General features: G+C 36.0%; 1 protein-coding gene across 1 annotated transcript; it reads right to left on the bottom strand.

The window, feature by feature from the left end:
- Positions 1–971: 971 nt before the first annotated feature.
- Positions 972–1334, bottom strand: LOC110931568 (WAS/WASL-interacting protein family member 3-like). The gene has a single exon (XM_022174954.1). The coding sequence runs from the start codon at positions 1332–1334 to the stop codon at positions 972–974; it is 363 nt and encodes a 120-aa protein (XP_022030646.1).
- Between the last annotated feature and the right edge of the window lie 25015 nt (positions 1335–26349).

Here is a 26349-nt window from a genome sequence, read left to right as displayed (position 1 = left end):
TGCAACCACTTCTTTGAAATGGATAAGACCCCTGAAGAAGCAAAGGTTATGGTTGCAGTGATTAGCTTAGAAGGTAAAGCTTTACAGTGGCATCAAGGATTCTTAAGGAGTAGTGGAACAACTATAGATGATGTGGGATGGGATGAATACAGCAGGTCAACTATTACAAGATTTTCAGTGACCTTGTTGGAAGATGCTATGGAAGAACTTAAGAATTTGCATCAAACAGGTTCTCTTCAAGAATAACACTTTTGAATCTTATTTGAACAGAGTTGTGGTTTGTCAAGAATATGTTGTGAGTTTGTTTGTGGGGGGGGGGGTCTTCAATAGGAAATAAGGTGCCTAGTAAAAGCCTTCAAACCGAAAACACTGAGAGAGGCTTATGCAGTAGCCAAATAGCAAGAAGGTGTGTATAATACACTGTTTGGAAACTATGGTCAAAAGAAATATGCATATAATCCTCACAATGCTAATAAGTTCAATAATGGGTTAAAATCACCTCCTACCATGAATGCTAACACCCACCTTTATTACCAACACCTCTTAATGCTCAACCTGTCAAAACCACAAGAAGACTAACTACTAAGGAAATGGCTGAGAAGAGAGAAAAAGGTGAGTGTTTTTGGTGCAAAGAAAAGTTTACTCCTGCTCATAACTGTAGAAACAAACAGTTATTCAATATAGACTTGGTTGATGAAGAGGATGTGGTAGATCATGAGCAATTGGTGATTGAGGAGGAACGGGTGCAGGAGGATGAACCTCAAGATCTCATACTGAAGCTGCAAGGATAGAAGTAACTCATCCCGTGTATAACTAGTATAGTGCGAGGGATGGTAGGGATCAGAAATCGGCATGGTGTAAGGCGGGAACCATCTAAGTGGCTCACCAAGTGGTGAAGAAGTAAAATGAGCAGAAGGTGCAGACTGGGGTATGTGGGGAAATGCTGCTGAAACATGAGGATCATGGCTAGGCTACTGGCTAGATGTGCCTTCCCCTGGATGGGGTGCGGGTATATCCTGCAAGAAAACAATAGGCAGGTTGACACGGTGTACATCAGACTCTACTGGGTGAAAAGGAGCAACATCAACAGGTGAAGGTGCTAGTGGGGGAGTGACTGGCTCGATAACAGGAGGGTCAGCGGGTGCAGGAACTGGATCAGGTATGAGTGGTGCAATGTCAGGTAAGCCAAATAGGATAGGATCATGATCAGGCAAAGTCTCAAGAGCAGGTATCGGCTCAGGATCAGCAGGTACATCAACAGGCTGATCATCAGGGACAAAGTCGGGCTCAAGTCCAGGCTCAAAGTCATGTGGAGGAGACGGTGCAGCTGACATGGTCGTATCATCATCAGAATCAGTGGCATAACGTCGCAATCCAACTGCCTATAAGGCGGAAGATGACACAGACTCAAAGGAATCTGGAACAGAGTGTAAACTAGAGTCAGAAGAAATCTCAATAACGGGAATCCCCAGAAGTGGAATGGCAACAACGTCCTCATCGAGCTCTCCGTCACCATGAGCGTCATCGGGAGGACCATAAACAAACAGATCAAAATCATCGTCAAAAAGATCATCAAAAGGAAAATCCTCAGGGGGAATAACCATGAGAGGAACAAGAGCGAGGATCGGTGCCACGAAATGCTCACCATCGGGGTGACTGATGATAAGATGATCGTGAACTGGAATGGCAATAACAAAAGGATCCTCGTCTGGGATACCATCAGCAATCGGTAAATCATCTCCAAAATCAGGCAACGTAAACGGCTGAAAGTCGTTTTCGTCATCTGACATCATCTCTGGGTCGCTCTTTGTATCGGAAGTAAAGATCTCCGGCTCTGGTGCATTCTCGTCATCTGAGACTATAGCCATAGGTTCATCGGTATCGGACAATCCGCTCTCTGAAGATGACATATCGCGTGTAACATAACAATTGTTAGTGCATGCATCTGTTGACTTCGTCTTGTATCGAGTCTTGTACTAGATAGGTTAGATCAGGGCACGTTATACGAGAAAATAGGAAGTTTTAGGTTGAATTGAAGGTGATTTCGCTTGAGGATGTTATTCCGCTTGAAATGACCTTGGTCACTTTCAAGCGAAATCACTATCATTCTTATTTCGCTTGAACTGATCTTTGTGTGTTTCAAGTGGAATCATGACACTATATATAGTAGCTCGAGCGGAATTAGTTGTAACGAGTTCTGAAAATCATACCGAGGTGCTGTCGGTTTGATTCTTCCATGTAATCAGTGTTAGATCAATCTACAAGGTGTTTAAAGTGAAGTACAAGCTGTTTCTAAGTCTGTTTCTTGTTTTCCGCACCTGAAACAGATCAAAACTCCTCTGAACGACTCGTTCGGGTCAAATACACGATCCTACAACTGGTATCAGAGCACAGGAAGAGGAGTTCTGCAAATTATAGCCTGATTTCACTGTGTTTTCTGACTTCTACACCTTCTTTTATCATCTGAACAAGTTTTAACGGTTAAAACCGGACAAATTTTTCACAGATTGTGTAAAACTGCATATTAACAAAGCCTTGAAAGAATCAGTTTAAAATTCGAATTAAAAATGGCAGAAATGGACCTTTGAAGTGATTCCGCTTGAACGAACAACTTGAGATTCCGCTTGAGTTTGGGATATTTCGCTCCAAAGTACCTGATTCCGCTTCAAACTTGATATTCCGCTTGAAGAGATTCAAGCGAAATCAGTGATTTCGCTTTAGATCAACTCAGTCAGATTCCGCTTGAAAGGTGCTAGTGATTCCGTTCCAACTGACATTCCGCTTGAAATTGTATACTGGTTATTTTGCTTGAAAGGGAAGTTTGATATTCCGCTTGAACTGGAATTGGTTATTTCGCTTGGAAATTGTCTGTTCTTGAAAAACGTGTTACGAAATCATGAGTGAAGAATTCTACAACGCATTCGCCACATCCCCGACTACTTCGGCTTCCATTGCTCAGAGTATGAATTTGGAAAACGAGATCGGAACTTTACAAAAGCCCCCGAAGCTAATGAGCATAGAAGAGTATTACGGATGGAAAGATAGGTTCGAAAACTGGGTTCAAGCTAACCATCTAAGATCATGGGAATGTATTCTGAAGAAGTATGTTCTACCACGTACTGATTTGCAAGTTGAAAAAACAATTTCTGAATTCAGTGATCAAGGGTGAGATATGTACAAAGCTGAAAAGATGATGATCAGTCTTCTTCAGCAAGCTATTATGGAAGACATCTTTGTATTGCTTCAACATGACAAGACATCAAAATTAATTTGGGATGCTCTTAGAATCAAGTTTGAGGGAAGTGAAAATATGATTAAGAGCAAAAAGGCACTGCTTAAGAAGGAATTTGATCTATTCACTAGCCTGCCCGGGGAAGATACAAAGAAGCTTATTGAAAGATATTGCCACTTAGTACGATCCATGTCGATGCTAAGCATAACCAAAGATCGTGAAGAATGGGTAGACAAGTTAGCTGACGCTCTACCGCAGAAAGAGTGGGGTACTTATTTGATGATTTTGAAGAACACGGGAGTTTATGATGGGTTGACAATTTCTCAGTTCATCGAGAAGATTGAGGGTCAAGATCTGGAACAGCAAAATATTGCGAGGATGAATAATCCGAGTGGTCAACAAGATGTGAAAATGTACTACAAAGGAAGTGTTCCAGAAGCTGAAAGAAGCCCAAAGATTCAAACTGCTTTTAGTGCTGGTGATTCATCTGAAAAAGTTGATCAAAGTTCAAACAAAAGCAATGGATTCTCTTCATATCCAAGTGTTAATCCAAAAGATACAACATCAAGTTTTCAGCATCAAAGTTCTAAAAGTGGAAATGGTTATGTGATACAATGCAACATTGCTTTGAATCTTCTGGATGGTCAAAGTTTCTCTGAAGAAGTTGCGAAAGATCACATGGCATTACTTGGTTCTGTGCTATTATCTTATGAAGGGTTGGTTGCAGGGAGAATCGGGAATCCTATGCTAACAAAGGAGGATTACGATTAGATAGACGCTGAAGAGATGGAGCTCATGGACATCAAATGGTGTCTAGCTAGTGTCTTAAGAAGAGCAAAAAAGTTCAAACTGATTACTGATGTTTGTGTGTTTCAAGCGGAATCATGACACTATATATAGTAGCTCGAGCGGAATCAGTTGTAACGAGTTCCGAAAATCATACCGAGGTGCTGCCGGTTTGATTCTTCCATGTAATCAGTGTTAAATCAATCTACAAGGTGTTTAAAGTGAAGTACAAGCTGTTTCTAAGTCTGTTTCTTGTTTTCCGCACCTGAAACAGATCAAAACTCCTCAGAACGACTCGTTCGGGTCAGATACACGATCCTACAACAATCATAACATATGCACATATATATTAACCACTACATTATGCAGTCAAAGTTAATGAAATCATGTAATCAAGTATCCTACCTAGTCTCCCAGACTAACCACCCAGTCTCCCAGATTAAACCACCTAGTCTGCCAGACTAAACCACCTAGTCTGCCAGACTAAACCACCTAGTCTACCAGACTAATCCACCTAGTCTCCCAGACTAAACCACCTAGTCTCCCAGACTAAACCACCCAGTCTCTCAGACTGAACCACCCAGTCTCTTAGACTGAACCACCCAGTCTCTCATACCGAACCACAACATAAACCTTGAAATGTGTTTCGTGTCTTTTCATTTGTAAAAATGTTTGTTTTCATGGATCTGGGCGTTTCGTGTATGCAATAAGAACATGTTGTAAAAACATTTTCGTGAGAGCCCTAATGATTGTAGTCTAGACTCGAGAAGGAATCCTAGTTCGCTCCAATCGAAGCTCTGATACCAAACTATCACACCCTGACTTTTGTAGAAGCGTGATTATGTGTGACTTGCATAATATCATTGCATTCAATCATAACAACCACTATATGATAAAACTACTCGATGATCATCCATTAAATAAATTTAGAAACATAACAACATTGTTTTGATACGTAGACTCCAAATTCGATTTACAAACCATACGAATTTTTTAAGAGTTCACAAGGACTCATCAAAAGACGCTAAATAAAACCGAGATTTGGAAGAAGTGTATTGTCCAGGATAGGACACCCTAACCAAACCCCAAGACTATAGATGACATCTCTTATTCTTAACAACACTGGAAACTTCCGAACGCCCGCTAGATCCACATTTTAATTCGCTGAAATACATGTAGTTTGAAAACATCAACAAAAGTTGAGCGAGTTCATGTATTTGTTTTATGTGTATGAATAAACCTTTGAAATCATTGTATGTATGTTTGTACGTGAAAATGAACAGATCAGTTAATGGTTTGCAAGGCCATCAACAAGTGTGCAACGGTGTAGGAGGCTCAATCCTTTGCGTATTTCGTACAGGGCCTCCCGGCTGGAACGACATAGTCACCACATGCGATCAATTCGCGGACCCATGGGTGGGGCTCGCAACACCCAAATAGATCTATCACTCATGCCCCTCGGTCCTTATAAAGGATTAATGGTCTCAAGCTAACGTCTACCCATTCACATGATCTAACAGTTCATTTCATTTGTAATCGTAATCATTTGTAACACGTATTTCACCCCCGAAGATATAAAACGAAAATGGTTAAACAAAAGGGGGACATGAACTCACAGTCTTGCGTTCTTCGTAAGCACCGTAACTCAAAGCTTCTTCAGGTATGCACGACTACCTACAACGTACTAATGTCTATTAGACGAGCGGGTCGTGCCTTGATTTAGTACTAGTTAGTGTCTTCAAGTTACGTTCTTTGTGTCTTCAATATTATTCCATGTTATAATTATTTGTTAAAATAATAAATATTTTAACTTTAATTATATTTATTAAATTTTGGAATAATAGTTATAATAATATATTTTAACTTGATACTTCTCAAGTATTTATACATGTATTTCCTTCCCAATGATGGGTGTATTTGTGTTCGTATGCTCATACTTGTATATTTTGCCATTAATATGGGATCGTATTCCGGAGTGTAATTATACGTACGAAAATACGTATCTTATATATTGCATTTATTAAGTATTCTTTATACTTAATTTCGTATAAACTTTTCAGAAATATTATTTTTAATAAAAGTTCACCAATATATATTTCCAAAATATATATTTTAAGAAATATTATTTAGAAAAATTATTTATAATTCTTCTTTGGCAAGAATATTTGTATTTTCTCATAAGTTCCAAAAATAATATATTTTCAAGTCTAACTTAGAAAATATATATAAATGTATTTTTCTCCAAAAATGATATATTTCATATTTATTTGAGAAAATATATCCTTCATTCCAAAAATATTGTATTTCATGTTTGTTGAGAAAATATATATTTCTTTCAAAAATAATATATCTTCTAAAAATTTCAAGAAAAATATATATTTATACTTACCAAAAATAATATATTTTTCCCTTGTCAAAATATGATATATTCTTGTAGTAATTGTAAAAATCATATTTTTGTTCATTTGGTGTCCAAAATATTATTTACCAAAATATACTTGTAAACTAAATTCCGGAATATCTTTGTAAGTTATATTCCTTAGTTCGGTTTCACTAATATTTCTGTGTAATTGTGTATATTCATATTCTTGGTATTTTGGTAATATTTTGGATTGTAATTTCTTGGTATTTTAGTGAGTTATATTATTTCAAGTCCTAAAATAATATAACTAATACACATAATATACAAATAATCACACACATGGTGACTTCTAAATATATATTTTCCTAAATACATATTTAGTCACTTTTATTTATGAAAACCAACCTCCAATATTTATATGTTTGTAACAAAAATTATGGCAAAGTTTATGTGAAAAATTCATGGTTTAAAATACACCTGAAAATATTTGTTTGGAAATATTTTTCTAAGTGTTTAATTTTTAGAAAAATTTTGCCATAGTTTCCCCTAAAAATGGAGGTTTACATGCTTTCAAGCATATCATTTTCTTCTGTAAAAATCAACACAATCAACCAATAATCAACAATAACCAATCTACACTTACCAATCTTGCCAAAATCAAGCATAATCTAATACTTTATGAACTTGAATATTTGTAAAAATTTGTAGTAACTTACTAGTGTTCTTAGTAAGCCTTGTTACCCTTTAAAGTGTGATTGATTCTTTAAAAACTTCATTTTTAAAGAAGATTGATCTTTACAACTTGTATTTCTATTTTTCAAAAATGATTCTTCTTTGATTTTTCTAGTTAACAACATATTTCTATACTTATTTTAACACTAAAAATAAGGTTTGTTTATGTAATGTTGGGATTGAACCCTACCAGAGGAACAGATAATGTAAAGCCAAAACCTGGTCACAACAGTGGATTCACAATAAGCAGATGTTTACACTAATCTCTCCCCTTGACAGTGGTTATCTATCTGCTGATACATTCTAAACACTGCTCAGAAGAGCAACTGATGAACCAAACACTGATGGAACAACTAGTGACTGCTGAAGACAAACACTAAGCTCTATCTACTGCTGTCTCTTAAGTACTGCTGAAAATCCAAGCACTGCTCATTCAAAGACTGATCATCTTTTGAAGAAAGCACTGATGATCAAATAATCAGTGCTTAGGCTACAACAGTTGAACGTGAACAGTGTTAGACTTGTTTTGTATTGTATTATCAATCAGTTGTTAGACATCAGTAGTTTTGTATAGATCAGTGCCTATAGTTTGTTAGGCTGTTAGAAGTCACTATCATGGTGACGTCAGCCGAAGTACATCAATAGTTTGGTTTGCCTATAAATATAACAGTACTCTGTACTGTTATATTTGATTCGTTTTGAGTGAGTTCTTCTCCTCAATTCAATCCTTTCATCTTGTGCAACCAACTCTAGAGTATCAGGCTGAGGGGGAGTTTTAGTCTGTAAGCTTGCATTGTAACCTTTTGATTTTTACTGTAATCATTCGACTCAAGGTGAAACAAGGGTTTCAACATACTATTCTCTTCTATGTTTGTGTTTAACAAAGTTTGTATTCATTTCCGCTGCACTTTACATCATTTCACATAATCTGAATGTTAAAATCATACAAACAAGTACAATCATGTCAGCCTCGGATCCTAACATGTAAGAACCAAGATTTAGTAAAACTTATATTTTTAACTTGGTTTCTTAAGAAATCATCCATGAAATTTTAGATCTACATGATTAACAACTTACTTTGATCACTATTTTACAAGAAACCCATATTTTCTTTCAAGTTCATGCTTCTCATGAGGATGATCCATTAACTTCTATCATGTTCATCCTCTCATCTTGCTAGATTATGTTTTTAATCATGATCTAGCAAGATCATATGATGATCAACATCATTTTCACAAGCAAACAATGATCAACAAGTATTTCAACACATAAACAACTTAGTTTCTTCATTATTCAAGCTTATGTTCAAGTTTACTTCTTGTGATTCTTAGTGTTCTTCATGATTAACATTATGATTCTTCTTTTAACCATTTAAAATAGAAGTAAAATAGCAAGATCATGGTTCTTACCACTAGCACAAGGCAAGGGATGATCAAGAGAAGTTATGAGATGGATAAAAGCAAATGAACAAGGTCATTGAGCTTCCGTAAGCTCATAGCTCCTTTGTGTGACCTCTAACACCTTTGTGTATGCTTGGATTGTATGAAGCTTGATCAAAAATGGTGGGTGTGTGTGTGTTAATTCTCACCGAGAGCACAAAGGGGAGAAGGAGAAGTTTGTGTGTGTTTTGATGTGTGTATAATGATGTTATGAACTTACATGTTTACTTATAACCCATTTCATCATTTTAACTCTTGGATAACATGATCAAATTTTGTTGGTGCAGTTGTCTGTCGACTTCGTCTCCTATCGAGTCTTGTATTTAGAAATGATAGACCAGGGCACGTTGTACGAGAAAATAGGTTATTAGGTAAAACTGATGATTTCACACGAAATGAGAATGGTCATTTCACACAAAATGAACATTGTTCATTTCGCACGAAATAGCACATGCTCATTTCGTACGAAATCAACTGCCTATAAATACCTGTGTTGTCATTTCATTTGTATGCTTCTTGATTCCGATGCCGAAGTGCTGTCGAAGTGTATCTAGCCTGTAATCGTTGTGAAATCAATAAACCAGACAGATTAATGGTATTCTAGTGTAATTCAAGCTAAACGAAGACTGAATCAATGAATTCCGCCTCTGATTTAGTCTGAGATCTCTTCTGATCGACTCGTAGAGGTCGCACGACGATCCTACATGTGGTATCAGAGCTCAGTAGGAAGAGTTCTTACCGATTCAGTTCGATTACACTAAAAATTCTGATTTCTACACCTTCTTTTCAAAATTAAACAAGATTTCATGGGTAAAATGGACTGATTTTCACATATAACGTGCGAAACACTGTTTTAATCAATCCTTGAGAAAATCAGACATAAAATCGACCTAGAACTGGATCAATTTTGTCAAAAACAGATCGAACAGGTGACATCAGCAGCATTTCGTACGAAATAGCTCATTTCGTGTGAAACAGCACTTCATTTCGCACGAAATATCTTCATTTCGCACAAAACAGAAAGATCAGCTCATTTCGCTTCAAAAGTGTCATTTTGTGTGAATCAATCTCTCATTTCGCACGCAATACTTTCATTTCATACGAAATCAGCTCATTTCATTTCAAAGGTGCCATTTCGTGTGAAAATTTATATTCATTTCGCACGAAACGTCATTTCGTGTGAAACACATTTTATTTCGTACGAATTGAACTTGGTGATTCATTTTGCTTGAAATTTCATTTTATTTTGTACCAAAAATCATTTAGCATCAAAAAGGCATTTCGTTTGAAATTGCATTTCGCGTGAAATTTGAGAACTTGTGAAACTTGTTACCGAAACATGGATTCTGAAAAGGATATAGCATTTTATTACTATATATCTCAAGAAGAGATTCCTTTAAAGATTAAAAAAGAACTAGTTTCAAAGGAACCAGTTTCAAAAGAAAAGGTTTTAGATGTTGGTTTAGTAAAAGCTGAAAAGATTTCAGAAGTTGTTTCAGAAAAAGCTCCAGTTTTTTATCACTCATCAGATGAAGAGAGTGATGATGATAGTGGAGAATTTGAAAAACTTGAATTTTATAAAGGATTATTTTCACCTGATATGTTTAATATGTTTTTTGTAGCAACTGAGGAAAAGCTTAAAAATAAACAAGCTGTGAAAAAGAAGATTTGCAAAGCAGCTAATGTTAAAGAACTTTTCAAATCTGAGAAGAAACAGGCTGACAGTTCTCCTCAAGAAAAATCTGAACAAGATGAGACAAATAAGTTGTCACAAAACGGTGAAATCAAACCTGAAGAAAATATTCAAGTGGTAAAAGAACAGGTTAAAGATAGTCCAGCTTTCAAGACTGAGAAGATAGCTGAGGTTGAAAAGATGCCTGAAATTGTGTGCTCAAAGTGTGATCAATTTATATCAGATAATGTCAAACTCTTGAAGGATGTGGAGAGTTTGACATTAGAAAACAAAATTTTAAAAGAAAATGAAAAAGAATTTCAAAATAAAATAACATTTTTGGAAAATGAAAAATTGAAAAGTGAAAAAGATTTTGAAAACAAAATAAAATCTTCAGAAAATGAAGATTTTTGGATAAGGTTTATTTATGTAATGCTGGGATTGAACCCTACCAAAAATGATTCTTCTTTGATTTTTCTTGTTAACAACATATTTCTATACTTATTTTAACACTAAAAATAAGGTTTGTTTATGTAATGTTGGGATTGAACCCTACCAGAGGAACAGATAATGTAAAGCCAAAACCTGGTCACAACAGTGGATTCACAATAAGCAGATGTTTACACTAATCTCTCCCCTTGACAGTGGTTATCTATCTGCTGATACATTCTAAACACTGCTCAGAAGAACAACTGATGAACCAAACACTGATGGAACAACTAATGACTGCTGAAGACAAACACTGAGCTCTATCTACTGCTGTCTCTTAAGTACTGCTGAAAATCCAAGCACTGCTCATTCAAAGACTGATCACCTTTTGAAGAAAGCACTGATGATCAAATAATCAGTGCTTAGGCTACAACAGTTGAACGTGAACAGTGTTAGACTTGTTTTGTATTATATTATCAATCAGTTGTTAGACATCAGTAGTTTTGTATAGATCAGTGCCTATAGTTTGTTAGGCTGTTAGAAGTCACTATCATGGTGACGTCAGCCGAAGTACATCAGTAGTTTGGTTTGCCTATAAATATAACAGTACTCTGTACTGTTATATTTGATTCGTTTTGAGTGAGTTCTTCTCCTCAATTCAATCCTTTCATCTTGTGTAACCAATTCTAGAGTATCAGGCTAAGGGGGAGTTTTAGTCTGTAAGCTTGCATTGTAACCTTTTGATTTTTACTGTAATCATTCGACTCAAGGTGAAACAAGTGTTTAAACATACTATTCTCTTCTATGTTTGTGTTTAACAAAGTTTGTATTCATTTCCGCTGCACTTTATAACATTTCACATAATCTGAATGTTAAAATCATACAAACCAGTACAATCATGTCAGCCTCGGATCCTAACAATTGGTAGCAGAGCCAGGACAGTCAAATTCGATTTAACAATCAATTTGACATAACAGTTCAGCTCACAATTCATTGATACTGAGGTTGGTTGTATTCAGTTGAAAAACAGAGTAACAAGTGAATCATGATCAAAATGATTATTCAGAAACTCTGTAAAACAACCAAGATGTCATATGACACACAAATTTCACGCAACAAGTGATATCTTGCACAAGTCACTCATAGTTTTCAGATCTGAAAAATATCTGTTAAATTATGGGATCGTTTGATATTTTCAAAATTGATTTCAACTGTTGTTACGAAATTTGTGATGTTTTTACATTTTACACTAAAGTATACACCTCTGTTCAGCTAAACCTATGTTCATCTAAACACTAGTGTTCTGCTAACAAAGAAAAAGGGAATTAAAACTTTAGTCAAAATTCTTATGTGTTCAAAGGCAGGTTGAGAATCCTCAATAGGACCAAAACAACTTTGTCAAAACACATTAAGAAAATAAGATGTCAAAACTGTCCTAATCATATGTGATGTGAGATCTGGTAATAAAACATGGACAAATGTGGCCAGATTTCTCAAAACATTACTTCAAAATGATTCTGGATTAAGTTTCCTCTCGGTGAGTATTTCTATACTTGTGAATGGGAAGGGCAAAAAGGGAAAAATAAATAAATCTCAAAGTGTGGTTATCTCAAAAACCTTTGAATCCAAAAGGAAAAAGAGTATAAGCACAAAACACTTCTGAGGTCAAAATTGGGGTACAGTTGTCATCATGCAACTGAGTGCTTTCATCAATCCAGGAATTGTTCAGGTAACTACGACATCTCCAGTGATTGTCCTTAAAAGAAGAATTTACAATCAATTGACAAGAAAATGACCCCAAACAATGGTCAAAATAACTTGAGAATGATATGGTCATGAACACATTTGTAAAGCTGTCAGATCCTTTTGTTGATTTTCAAAACTTCCTTTAATTTTTCTAAGGTGTTTTTCTTCTTAATAAAACCAGATATATATTACTTTTTATAATATATTCTGTACTTTTACTCATTTTTTGATAGTAAAAGTTCATCTCTGGTCAGGATGTAATTTACTTGTTTTTGTGTAAAATTACTATCCTAATTCTGGTCAAAAGGAAATGGCACATATATCAAGGTCATGTTAAGCTCAAGTTTGATTATCACAGATCATAAATTGATTGCAAATTAATTTCGAACTACTAAGACACTCATGTTCTAGTTCAAGTAATTAGACACAAAATGAGCAGCTCTAGTAGAAATGTTTTCATCATCTGGGATGCTAAACCACTGTCTGGAATAATGGACATTTGACAAAACCTTAAACAAAATTTATGTAGACAACTGCTGACAATTTAATCTTGATAATGTGCATCTAAAATGTATTTTGTTAAGAATATGTTGGACTGTTGTTTTGACCCGAAAAGTCAGTCAAGGTAGTTCATCTTCGTATATAAAGACGGAAACAGTATATATGAAGTTACATAGCTTGTCCTATCAATTCCACTGCTTTTTATTGCTTTCTGAGACAATTTTGACAGAGTTTTGTTCCAAAAGTACATACACGACTTCTGAGATCCGCTCAAATGACTCCCTATATATAGACTAGGATGGTTTGCTTATATGACTGGCATATAAGCGGACCTACAACTTTGCACCATAAGCGAACCTATCAAACCCTACGAGCGGACCTACATACAAACTGTACATAAAAGCGAACCTACAGCATAAAATACATATTGTGACATTCTAAACCCTCTGTTGACCTATCTTGACCTAAGACTTCACGTAGACGTAGTCAACGGACATCCTATGCATCAACAGACTCCCCCTTGGATGTTGACGTAGTCTTTATCAGTCTTCAGCTCCTGAGTCTTCGGTCTTGGTCTTTTCTCTAACTCTGTCTTCTTCTCGTAAACATTCTTCACAGGTTCCAGGATTAACACCTAGCTCTAACTTCAGACTTCCCTTTAGCTGTTGATCCAGACTCCCCCTTTCACAGACTCCCCCTCTCAGTATGCTGGGATCTGAGATATCTGGTTCAAGCTTTGACAATTAGCCTTCGTTGGGAATAATGAAGTCTCCAAACCTGTTACTCAACCAATAACATTACGATCTATCTTTTCTAACAATAAAACACAAATTCAATCAGTTATAGACATCCACTCAAGTATTCAAGTTCAAGTTAATGACCCTGATCACTTGATTAATCTACCAAGTTCAATTTAATGACCCTGGTTGATCTTTTGACGAAACAAACTGATTTAGTAAAAACATTTTCAACTTTTTCTGAAAATAACAAGTATCAAGTTAATGAACTTGTTTTTGACTTTGAAAACAATCAAACTTCCAACAAAGTAAGCTCTCCTCATTCTTCAGCTCAGAATCTCCTGCATCTGCTTCATCTTTCTAGAATCCGACAATCAACTTTCCACTCTGGTTTGTCTAAAATAAAGCAGAAATAAAATCTTTTTGGATTTTTAATGTAATCTAAACTAAGAAATGAAATAACAGAAAAACTTAAATTGTAGAAAGTAAACTATTTACAAATTTATTTTTGGCGAGCATGTCAGGGAATCATATCAGCTTTTCAGACAAATTACTAGTACCGTTAAGCTATATTACATACTCAGACTTAAACAATTCACCTCGATTGTCGATATACTGATCCATTTCATCATTTTAACTCTTGGATAACATGATCAAATTTTCTTGGTGCAGTTGTCTGTCGACTTCGTCTCCTATCGAGTCTTGTATTTAGAAATGATAGACCAGGGCACGTTGTACGACAAAATAGGTTATTAGGTAAAATTGATGATTTCACACGAAATGAGAATGGTCATTTCGCACGAAATGAACATTGTTCATTTCGCACGAAATAGCACATGCTAGGAGATATTAAAATAATGAATGTCATGAGTCTAAAGCTCAAATAAACATGTTGGTGTGATAAAATTATGAACGGGTCAATTCTTGGAAAAAGGGGTAGTAAGCCGAAGACTTAAAAGTCTGGGATTTTGATAATCCGAATGTCGGATTTGAACTCCATAAGATGGAGAATTAAATTACAGACGCGTAGGAAAAAGAATCGGTAAAAAATGGACTAATAATGAAGAAGTTATGGCCGTTTCCGTGAAATCGGGTTGAGCTGGGAATCTGTAGCACCAGCAAACAACATTCTGTCGAAAACAGGTGCTAGCGTAACGCGAGCATGTGCTAGCGCTACGCGAGCATGTGTCTGTTTGGCGAAAGTTGTTCTTTTGCTCCGTTTTGTCTTGGGAACTCGTTTAAACGCGTTTTAAGTTGTGTATTACTAATTTAACTTACGTTTTTATAAACTTAAGTGTATGCCCATGTGTGGATAGGTATGTATGTATATTTATAAGTATATGTGAGCAAGTACGTGGATATATGATGGTATGTATGAGAGTAGGTTTTGTATGAGTTTGGTTTGTTGCAAGTAGGGATGTACATATATATATGTATAATTTCATGGGCGTACATAATGGTGTAGGTATGTGTATATGTTGATGCGAATATAATGATGTAGATGTATTTATATGTAGGTATGCATGTAGGTTAGCATGTATGTGTGTGAGTATGTATGCAAATAGGTACGTATGCATGTGTGTACATATGTATGTATGGAGATATTATGTATGAAGTTTAGGTATGTATGTAAGTCATTCAATAAGATTAAGTTTTTATGTCGTTATTCGTGTACCTGGAGGTTTAAGGTAATGTAGGTACAGTATGGAAGATTCACCGGAAGTGAAGTACTCAGAAGGAACGTTAATGTAAAGGAATAATGGAACGTAAATAACCCAAGGCTAAGTTTCATTTATATTGATAACATATTAATGTCTTGTATGTGTTTGGTGAGTGCAGGTTGTTCGAGCCAGATTATCTTATGTAAAAGGAGCGACCAAAGATCGAGTCACAAGATAGATTGTACGGGAGTGTCGAGTACGTAACTGAGTGAAGCTAGATTATGTTTTCTTATTGTAAACGAGTATAATAAATTTATTGTAAAAGAATTTACCTTAAGAATGAATTTTAAGTGCGTCGAGGTGTTTGTAACGAAAGAAATTTTTATGGTACGAATTTCCGCTGCGACTTTAGTCAAATACGAACTAGGGTGTTACAAGTTGGTATCAGAGCCCTGGTTTGAGAGAAATCAAGTATGAGAAGGTAGTACTTGAACTCAAACCTGTGTGCTCGTGTGACAAGGAACCCGTACAATCTAGGACTCGATCAAGATGCAAGGGCAGAAACGAATGTAAGTATGTATTTATGCATGTGAATAAAGAAACTAACGGTTTTGTATGTGCAAGGTAAGCATAAGTGATTAAAGAGGATGGTCCGTGGATGCAGAATAGGATGAATGCTAAGGCAGGCAAAGATGCAAATAGGCAAATTAACCCCAGGTACACGCTGCTAATATGTATGGGTACCAATGTTAAAAGAAAAAGGAAGAGATCTCCTTGGGAGGGTAATTATTAAACAAAAGACAATGATGTGGTCTTGGGGAAGTTTTGGAAATATGCATGAAACTGAAACCCATTTCTCAGACATAAGGTGATAATTACACGAAGGCACGAAACTAGTGTGTAGATTGCGCACCTGGCCAGTACGCAAGAAGCATATGACGTTCGTGAGGCCGTGTAATTATCGCAGGTATGTCCGGTAGAAATGGGTAGCAGGTGGGCGTGCGGGTGAAATGGGTAATAAGACTCTCGGAAAAATTGAGGATACTACGTAAGAATAAGAAGTATAAGTGATAAGAATGAAGAATGTTGAATCCATAAGAAAGTACGGATCAACAAGATATGAATGCAAAGTTTGAATCCGCGAGACGGATTCAAGGAATGAAAGATACGAATGATGCAAATCCCTTGCGGATTTGGTTATGATAGCGAATGCTATAATAAGCTATGCAAGTCGACCGGTTCAAGTTGAACAAGTCGAGTAAGGATAAGGTACCATCCGTTTAGAACGGGTGGTCGTGAATGCAATAACGAATGTATGAAGTTCAATCCATTATACGGATAGAACAAAAGATTTATGTTGAAAGCAATTAACCCGATGTGACCGGGTCGTAAGTGGTATGCTTGAATCTCATTATGAGAGTATATGCCATTACCCCTTTAATTGGGTAATCGAATGTGTAAAGGAAATGAAAGTATATGAGCGAATGGAACTAAAATGTTGGTATTGTAAGCGAAATAAGTATTATGACTAACTTTTAAAAACGGGAAGGGCAAGTGTTTGCAAGAAAACACTGGAACAGTGAAGCGATGAGATCGTAAGCATGTCTGAATAGAAATGGAGTACAAACATGTACTTCGATACGTATGTATATGTATGTATATATATATATATATAATAAGAAATAAGTGGCAGTTTGACCTTGAAAAGTCAAACTGCAGAAGCTGAGAAGTAATTTAATTTCAAACCGTGGGAGTGCTAGAGAAGAGAGGAAAAGTGTAGTGTAGTACACCAAATGAGTTAAAGAATTACAAAATAATGGTTATGCATTTACCCATCAAGAAGGGGTCAAATAATAAGGATGATATATTAAGAAATGGCCATGTATTGACCCGTTATGAATAGGTCTAACACACTAATGTTTTAAGAAGGAATTGAGAAAGTATTAATATATAAATGAGGTGATGTGATAAACATCATGTCTGAATGAAATCGAATGAAGTGTGTAAACCCCTAATTTTATAATGAGATTGGCAGTAATCATGATGCAATAAATCTACCGAGGACGGTAAAAGAATGCTCATGAATGAAAGCTCATAATACCAGATGGACAAGATCAACCCTGTTAAGATACGGATTCGTGAAGGAGCGAGTCAACTCGGGTTGTTACACGTTGGTTTGTGCCAAATTAGCAAGGTTAGTAAATGGTTTAACTTGTGGATGTTAAATAGAAAGTTACATATTGAATAATGCTTCTATGTGAACCGGTGGTACTGAACTTGAATGATCGTAACTGTGGAAATTCTGATAGAATATACGAGACGGCGAGTATCGTTAAGAAATGCTAACCTTGATGCTCGGCTTGTTGGCCATGTTCATTTGAACAAGACCTTGTAGAAAAGATACGCATGGCATAATTAACAATAGTAACCACGGAAATAATGCTTAGTCTTCATGATAAGTACGGATAAAAGAAGTGTGATTTTGGTTGTAATAATAAGTCTTTGAGTGATTATAGCATGTGTACGATAATATATCGGCCCCTCCTAAGAGCTTAAAGGTAGTCAGAAGTAATAATAGTAATGGAATGTTTAGGATGGCTCATAGTGAACAAAATGAAAGATAGCATATGATGCATGAGTAGTATAAAATAAATCGATTTATTTCGATTAGCAAATATATGAATGTAATACGCTTATATAGGAAGTTAGATACAAGCCGTAGACTTAGGTTTGTACGATTAGTAATTGTATACATTTGGAATAAATTCGATGAAAGAAACGCTAGTGATGATATGTGCTAAGAGCTAGTATTATAAAGTAAAAGACACTAATAAGAGCTCTGGATAAGTTCCGACCTTTTTATGTGGCTTAATTTAAGTAGGTAGGGGCAATGTGTACAATTACATTTGATTATAGGCCAAGATCTGAAATGTATTCATATTGACTTATGCACTCTGAATGGGTACAAAGTAAAGGTAAGAGTAAGAATGAGCAAGGTTTCGGGGACGAAACCTCCTTTAAGGAGGGTAGACTTGTAACGCCCCAAAAATCCGAATGATTATATTCGTAAAAGGTTCTTATATAATATATCCCAAAATAAATATTAGGCTATTTTACCTAGTTAAGGTTTATGGCAAAAGCTAGTAAAAGAGATAAGTAGTGCCAATTGTGTCTTAGAGGCAAACTCAAGGGGGTTAAAATGGGATAAATAAAAGTTAGTTATTAAAAGAAAAAGATTACACACACACACATCTTCGTGTGTGTTCTGGATGGATCGAGCAGGGGCTATCAAAGCCCCAAAACCCTAGTTCTTCAAAGCTTCAAATTGAAGAATAAATCAAGGCTCAAATTCACAACCGAACATGAATTAGTGATCACCTTCACAAGGGGATCGTAAGGTATGTCTTAAATCTAAGATTTGTGATCATGTGTGAAGTGGGTTATGTTCAAATCCGTGAGTTAATATGGAATTGATCATGTACAAGGGTTAGAATCATCGTATAGAACATGGGTTACGTATGGTTTGTGTTAATTTGATGATTAGAGGTGAAACCCGTTAGTTAGGGTGAAGATGATGACTATAATCACCACCCATGTCCGAGTCTTGTTGAAAGATTGATGTATTATGTGGGTATGATGAATTCTTGTTGGATGAATTAGGAGAAATATGATGATGATATGTTTGATGTTCATTTGGAATGATATATGATTATTAGTAGTAGGTTTTGATGAGTTATGTATGAGTTTAGAAGATTTATGTACGAATTAGTTGTATGTTATGCTTAAAAGGTGGTACGCACATCAAGCGTATGATAAAATGTATATAGTGTCGTCCGTATAGTTGATTATGATCTTACAAGTATATGATGATAAGTCGATAGATGAATATGGTTGATAGTTGACTCTTGAAAGTCAACTAAGTATAAGAAACATGATTTGACTCGTTATCGTAAAGGTAGGATTATAGGAAGTCGTTTGGTACATGTTGTGTTAATATGCGTTATTTGTGATTACATGATGAATTACATAAGTTGGAAAGGATATGAAGTTGATTTTATGTAGTATGCTTGTTAGAAATGACTAAGGGAAGTTAGGTGTGGATTATGCGATTGGTATGGTTGTTAACATGTACAAATGGGTATGCTAACAAGAATGTGGTTTCGATGACATGGAAGTGTAGGGACCATGTCGAGACGGACTCGAGCATGAGAGGCTAACGGGTCAAATAGAGGCGAGGAAACGGATACGAACATGGACGCGTAAGGTAAGTGATTCCTGTAATCACTTCTTAGTTGTTAAGTAATATAGTGTTTTAATTAATTAAACGTGATGCTTGAGGTTAATTAATTATGTGCTGAAATCCTTCGTCGCAAATGTTGGGGCTAAAGTTGACTAAAATGCCCTTGGTGGGTATATTGGGCAAACAACCTTTAAAAGATGTTTAGAAATAAGATAAATGATCAAGTGAATGATTAGGATAAGTATGGAAGTAAAAAGTATGTTTTTGAGAGTCAAATGCATTGAAATACGTAAATACCTTAACGGGTCAAAATAAGCATTTAAGCGTAAACGGGACTTTATCACGTAAGGAACCCGTGATTTGAGTTTTATATGATAGGAGATATTAAAATAATGAATGTCATGAGTCTAAAGCTCAAATAAACATGTTGGTGTGATAAAATTATGAACGGGTCAATTCTTGGAAAAAGAGGTAGTAAGCCGAAGACTTAAAAGTCTGGGATTTTGATAATCCGGATGTCGGATTTTAACTCCATAAGATGGAGAATTAAATTACAGACGCGTAGGAAAAAGAACCGGTAAAAAACAGACTAATAATGAAGAAGTTATGGCCGTTTCCGTGAAATCGGGTTGAGCTGGGAATCTGCAGCACCAGCAAACAACATTCTGTCGAAAACAGGTGCTAGCGTAGCGCGAGCATGTGCTAGCGCTACGCGAGCATGTGTCTGTTTGGCAAAAGTTGTTCTTTTGCTCCGTTTTGTCTTGGGAACTCGTTTAAACGCGTTTTAAGTTGTCTATGACTAATTTAACTTACGTTTTTATAAACTTAAGTGTATGCCCATGTGTGGATAGGTATGTATGTATATTTATAAGTATGTGAGCAAGTACGTGGATATATGATGGTATGTATGAGAGTAGGTTTTGTATGAGTTTGGTTTGTTGCAAGTAGGGATGTACATATATATATGTATAATTTCATGGGCGTATATAATGGTGTAGGTATGTGTATATGTTGATGCGAATATAATGATGTAGATGTATTTATATGTAGGTATGCATGTAGGTTAGCATGTATGTGTGTGAGTATGTATGCAAATAGGTACGTATGCATGTGTATACATATGTATGTATGGAGATATTATGTATGAAGTTTAGGTATGTATGTAAGTCATTCAATATGATTAAGTTTTTATGTCGTTATTCGTGTACCTGGAGGTTTAAGGGTAATGTAGGTACAGTATCGAAGATTCACCGGAAGTGAAGTACTCAAAAGGAACGTTAATGTAAAGGAATAATGGAACGTAAATAACCCAAGCCTAAGTTTCATTTATATTGATAACATATTAATGTCTTGTATGTGTTTGGTGAGTGCAGGTTGTTCGAGCCAGATTATCTTATGTAAAAGAAGCGACCAAAGATCGAGTCACAAGATAGATTGTACGGGAGTGTCGAGTACGTAACTGAGTGAAGCTAGATTATGTTTTCTTATTGTAAACGAGTATAATAAATGTACTTATTGTAAAAGAATTTACCTTAAGAATGAATTTTAAGTGCGTCGAGGTGTTTGTAACGAAAGAAATTTTTATGGTATGAATTTCCGCTGCGACTTTAGTCAAATACGAACTAGGGTGTTACAAGTTTGTCAAGTTTGTACAGGTTGTTTTTCAAATTTTCCCAGAAAATCAAAATTGAAACATATTTTGATTTTAGGGGGAGTAAAATTTTAGAAAAATTCGAAAATTTGAAAAATGTCAAAAACATTGAAAAAATCAAAAGGAGTTTTGTTTTGAAAATGGGAAAATGATAGTACATCAGCTAGACGGTTGCAGTACGCTAAAGAAATGCAAAGTTTTAAAGCATTAAGCAGTCTCATTGATGATATGCCGATAGGTTTTTACACATTTAGTAAGTTTGTTCGGGATATAAACCTAAATAATCAATTGCTTATCTCGTGGGGAACATCTCTCGGATATATGGGTAACCCCCGAAATCCTGTTTGAAGGACTCTATCTCTGACATACTAGATCTTTGTACATGATGATATCTGGGGTATTATACCTGGACTTCTGATTTTGCGAAAGCAATAGCCTAGTTCTCATATAATACTTTGCATAATCTTTAATCTTAAAGCCAGCCCTCTGTACAAAAAATGATGAAACATTGAAAAATGATAATCATGTGCTGTTGTATAAAAGATTTCCTAAAGGGGACCCACCTAAAGTCGAGTGTCACACCCCGATTTCCACACGTTTCACCGGTGGGCCCGGTGGGGGAGTATCGTGACGTAGTTGGTAACATTACAGTCAAACAACACAATATTTAAATGCACAGCGGAAGCAAAAATAGATATATTTCAACCGAATGTTATTGTAATATCATTTATCACAAACAGTTGAAAATAATCCACAGGGGGATCAAAAATAAATAGGAAATATTGTTCAACAGTTGACATCCAAGCTTGCGAGACTTATTGTGGACGCTAGGAGAAAGCCAGCCTAGTTCGCATAGTACCTGCACTTAACATTTTTGGGAAAATACGTCAGTTTACACTGGTAAATACATTCAATCGACACTTTGAAAAAGGTTTAATAAAATTGATTTGATTGCACGTGGCACAAACTCTTTATAACTTGGATAATTATTTTAATATAATACTTGTAAACGAATTACATGTTTCTTATGCGTTTAGTAGCCCGTTCCGTAGACCGGATAAAGACTAATAGACACACCACAGGTATAATGCCCACAAGGTTATTCCTTTAAGTGGGATACCATTTTTACATATGCAGCTGTCAGGTGTACGCCTACCCCCCGTGCTCAGGTCGTGGCCATTTCATGAATGATGCCAAGGATATCTGGGACATGGTCATTAACCCCCCCAAAGGCTTTAAGCAAACAAAACATTTCAAAACAGAGCATATCAATAATTTAACCTCTATTCGATTAAAGATTCAATGCTGGACCAAGCGGTATTTTATATACCGTACCCCAAGCCTGTATAGGGAAATAAGTTAAAAGTATTTACCTTTGCAAAGTATAATTCACAAACAGCAATTGCAAGTAGCTTTTACCAGGTCTCCTATTCTGGAACGAAGGTTTATACTAACCTATTAGAATCCTAACGGGTCTTTAATTAAGCCTAAGCTTAGACCGGTTAGTTTTAACGAAATATACGGTTCGAACGCACGATTAAGCGAAGACCGGAATAGAACGTGTTTTAGTCTAGACAAGTTTAAAGACTTGCATAATATGGGTAAACTAAACACCTTCTGGATTTTGAGATAAAAACGACAAGGTTTGACCCGTTTCGGCTAATTTATGTAAACTAGTTACATAAACCGAACCGAACGCGTAATTAGCGTAACGGGTAACCGTAAGAGTCCTATACATGTTTCCTAAGTCAACATGCTCTAAATATGTTGTGATATCAGTAGGATACCTTCCATTATGCCCATAACGAGTTTAATCCCATAATACGCCCCGTAGGGGTATTTTGGTCATTTTAACGATTATAAAAGAGATTATTTATACTTCTGATGTTCGGGTCTGAAGTAATCAGTAAAACCACTTATTTTAACAAGTTACATCAGTAGGTAATAAGTCTTTATGACAAAAATGGTTTTAAACCCAAACTATGCGTTTAATACGCGTATAAAGCCGTTTTAAGCGATTTCCAGGTTATACAGGAAATCTGAGTTTTCTGATCAGGTTATAAGGTTCAAAATACTTTATTTATTATTTAAAATCAGTAGCAATTGGATTGGCGTCAAAATACTTTGTAGAACCCATTTTATGTCCGAAAAGGGTATATTCGGTATTTACCGAATCAAGGTCATAACCTTAGGTTATGAGTAGGTTAAAAATAATAAAAGATCTTTAAAAAATCCCAAAATATTATATTACATCAGTGTGTAAAAGGTTTGGTGTCGAAATTTGGGTTTAGATAGGCTTTATGCTAAGTGCGCCGTTTAATTAACAAAAGTTTTCTTAATTGCGCTATTTAGCATAACTCCAATTCTAGACCTCGAATTGACATGAAATTTTAGGGACATGTTTAGAAATCAGTAACTAAGGTTATTGTTCTTTCACATATCTAAAATTCTCGTTTTAAGGTCAAAAGGGCATTATGGTCAACTTTTAAGCATATAACGGAAAGGTGCAAATGACTCGGACAAACAACGAACCAGCCACAGAGGGTCATACCATCATGTAACCTGGTCCTAAGGAAGTCCTAAGGCATATCCAAGTCATACTAAAACGGGTCAGAACTGAAGTTTCGGTTCCAAACCGGGTCTATATAGGAAATTGTCGGATCGAACAAGCTTAGACCAGTTATTAAACTTATTATCAAGTTATATGAGTGATAAAATAGGTTACAAGCCTTCTACATTGTTAATTATGCGGTAATCCGAAAATTAAGGTTCTGTTGACTTTTTCTAAGCAACTTTGACCCGACATTTGGTCTAGTTAGAGCGGGAATCAGGGGGTGCCCTTTTAAGGGTTTAATGCCCACATAATTACCAACATATAACTACCTTTGATTCGACTAATCACTGGACCATTAGTGATTAATCGTTAAGTCAACCGTTAATTACGACGGTTTGACTTTTAAGCTATAACTAAGCAAAAACTTAACTAAGAAAGGTTAAGCATACTTACTGAAGTCCTATGCATGATTAGGAATGCTTAGGGAAGACTCTTGAGCTCCAGGAAGCTCCAAGAATGCAGATGGAATGAGTGAACACATTGTTGCAACTTAAGGGCCTTATATAGTGTTCTTGGTGGCTCAAGATCATGCCACACAACTCTACCAACAATCCTTGATCATCAACACACGTCCCTAGAGCCTAGGAGTCATTTAGGGGTCGCCCATGCTGAGCAATAATGGTTTTAAGTCGGTTAAAACACCAAACAGTGCTGCTGCCAACGTTTTCTGCATCTGGGCGTTTCACGCGGCCGCGTAAGATCTTAACAAGGCTTACGCGGCCCGACTGAATCTCTCTGACAGAAAACAAATCATTCTACTACCGACGCGGCCCGCGTAAGCCCTTGTTAAATCTTACGCGGCCCGCCTGAGACCTGCTGTAAGATTTTTCAAATCTTTTACATTATTGCAGTTGGCTCTTGGCTCTTCGGAGGGGTAACTTTGCATTATGAACCCTTCTTATTTACGTATAAGGGCCTCAAGACTTTTACCCACTTTGTTAAGTCCTCGGTTACTTTGTTACTACCCGAAAAGTCATAACTTTCAATGTTGACGCTTTCAACCCTTCATGTACGAATTCGATCATAACTTTCTCATTTTATAACGAAACTCTATGAAATTTATATCGTGCATTCTAGTGAGCATAATTTACCGTTACAAAGCCTCGGGTTTGCTAAAGGGTCACTCAGAGGTATAACTTAAACATGTTGACACATTTAACCCCTGTAGTTTGTAATTCCTCACTTTCTTCCACATTTAGTTCCGTATGATCCATGATTCATTCGTTTCAAGGTACGAGCATCATGTAGGGTTACTGTAAAGTATATTTATCCCTTGTTGACATTTTGAAACCTTGGATTCACATACTTTCTATGTTTGTCAACTTTAGTCCCCCTATGGTATTTATTAACACGTTCCAGCTTATGACACGTGTCAATACATTATAGGACGTAAATTTTCGAGGTGTTACATTGAGCCATCATCTCTCTGTACGAACGGAAGTTCTAACCTGAGCTCTCATGGCTTCGCAGTTACCCCTTACAGATATCATTAGTGTGCACTCACCTGTAAGACTGAATATAGTAGTCTGGATACGGGAGTATATTCTGAGATGGTACACGCGTGGAGTTAAGATCATAAAATACTAAATACGTATCCTAAACATATTGAAATTTGTGTGAAAATTTAAGAGGATCGGTATATCGGCAATCTAAGTGAATTGTTTAATTCTGAATATGAAATCAAAAGCTTAACGGTACTTGTAACTTGTCGATAGCTAATATGATTCCCTAACACAAACTCACAAAAAATATTGTTTGTAAATATTTCTTTATTGCATTTCTTCAAAAACCCAAAAAGAGTTTAAGTGTGTTTTAGCATAAAATTTTGAAAAATCTAAAAAGATTTTCGACAACTGATGTTGAAAAACTGATTTTCAAAATTTCAAGTGCTAAACATGATGAGCAAATGGTTTGGGAGAGTTTGATTGAAATGAAATTTGATCTTGAAAAGATTAAATGGTTCATTAAATTGAAACCAAACTTGAAGTGTTGAAATTGCAAGTGGTAAGAAAAGATTCTAAAATTGTTAAATCTTAAATAATTATGAATCTTATGTTCTGGGGAAAGGATGTGCAAGTTAAAGCCAGGTTTCTGATTCTGAATGTTACAAAGAGCCAGACTAGGATCCTGAACCAGTGAAGAATGTATAAGCATGAACAAGAGTTTGAGCCAGGATTCGATCTCAAGACAATAGCTAATTCCAGACGGTGATCCCAGCTTAATGAAAGGGGGAGTCTGACGAGGTTTGAGCCAGAGATAGATCCTGGAACATCATTTAAGAAAGAAAAGATGCAGATGCTGAAGAATTTATGAAATCAACATTCAAGGGGGAGTGTTGTTGTTGATAAAGAGAAGATAGAGTTTGAGTATTCCTTCAGTGTCAAATTCTGTAAAAACGAGAAGACTGATAAAGACTGAAGAGTTGACATGCTGAAGACTCGTACCGAAGACTTCGTCAACATCCAAGGGGGAGTCTGTTGGTGCAGTTGTCTGTCGACTTCGTCTTCTATCGAGTCTTGTATTTAGAAATGATAGACCAGGGCACGT

Source organism: Helianthus annuus, chromosome 3, assembly GCF_002127325.2.
Source record: "Helianthus annuus cultivar XRQ/B chromosome 3, HanXRQr2.0-SUNRISE, whole genome shotgun sequence".
Taxonomy (NCBI): Eukaryota; Viridiplantae; Streptophyta; class Magnoliopsida; order Asterales; family Asteraceae; genus Helianthus; species Helianthus annuus.
The sequence above is the reverse complement of the archived record's forward strand: the minus strand, read 5'-3'. Positions and strand labels throughout refer to the sequence as shown.

Excerpts from the sequence above, each read along its gene's own strand:
- LOC110931568 (XM_022174954.1), bottom strand. The coding sequence starts at position 1,334 with ATGTCAGCTGCACCGTCTCCTCCACATGACTTTGAGCCTGGACTTGAG.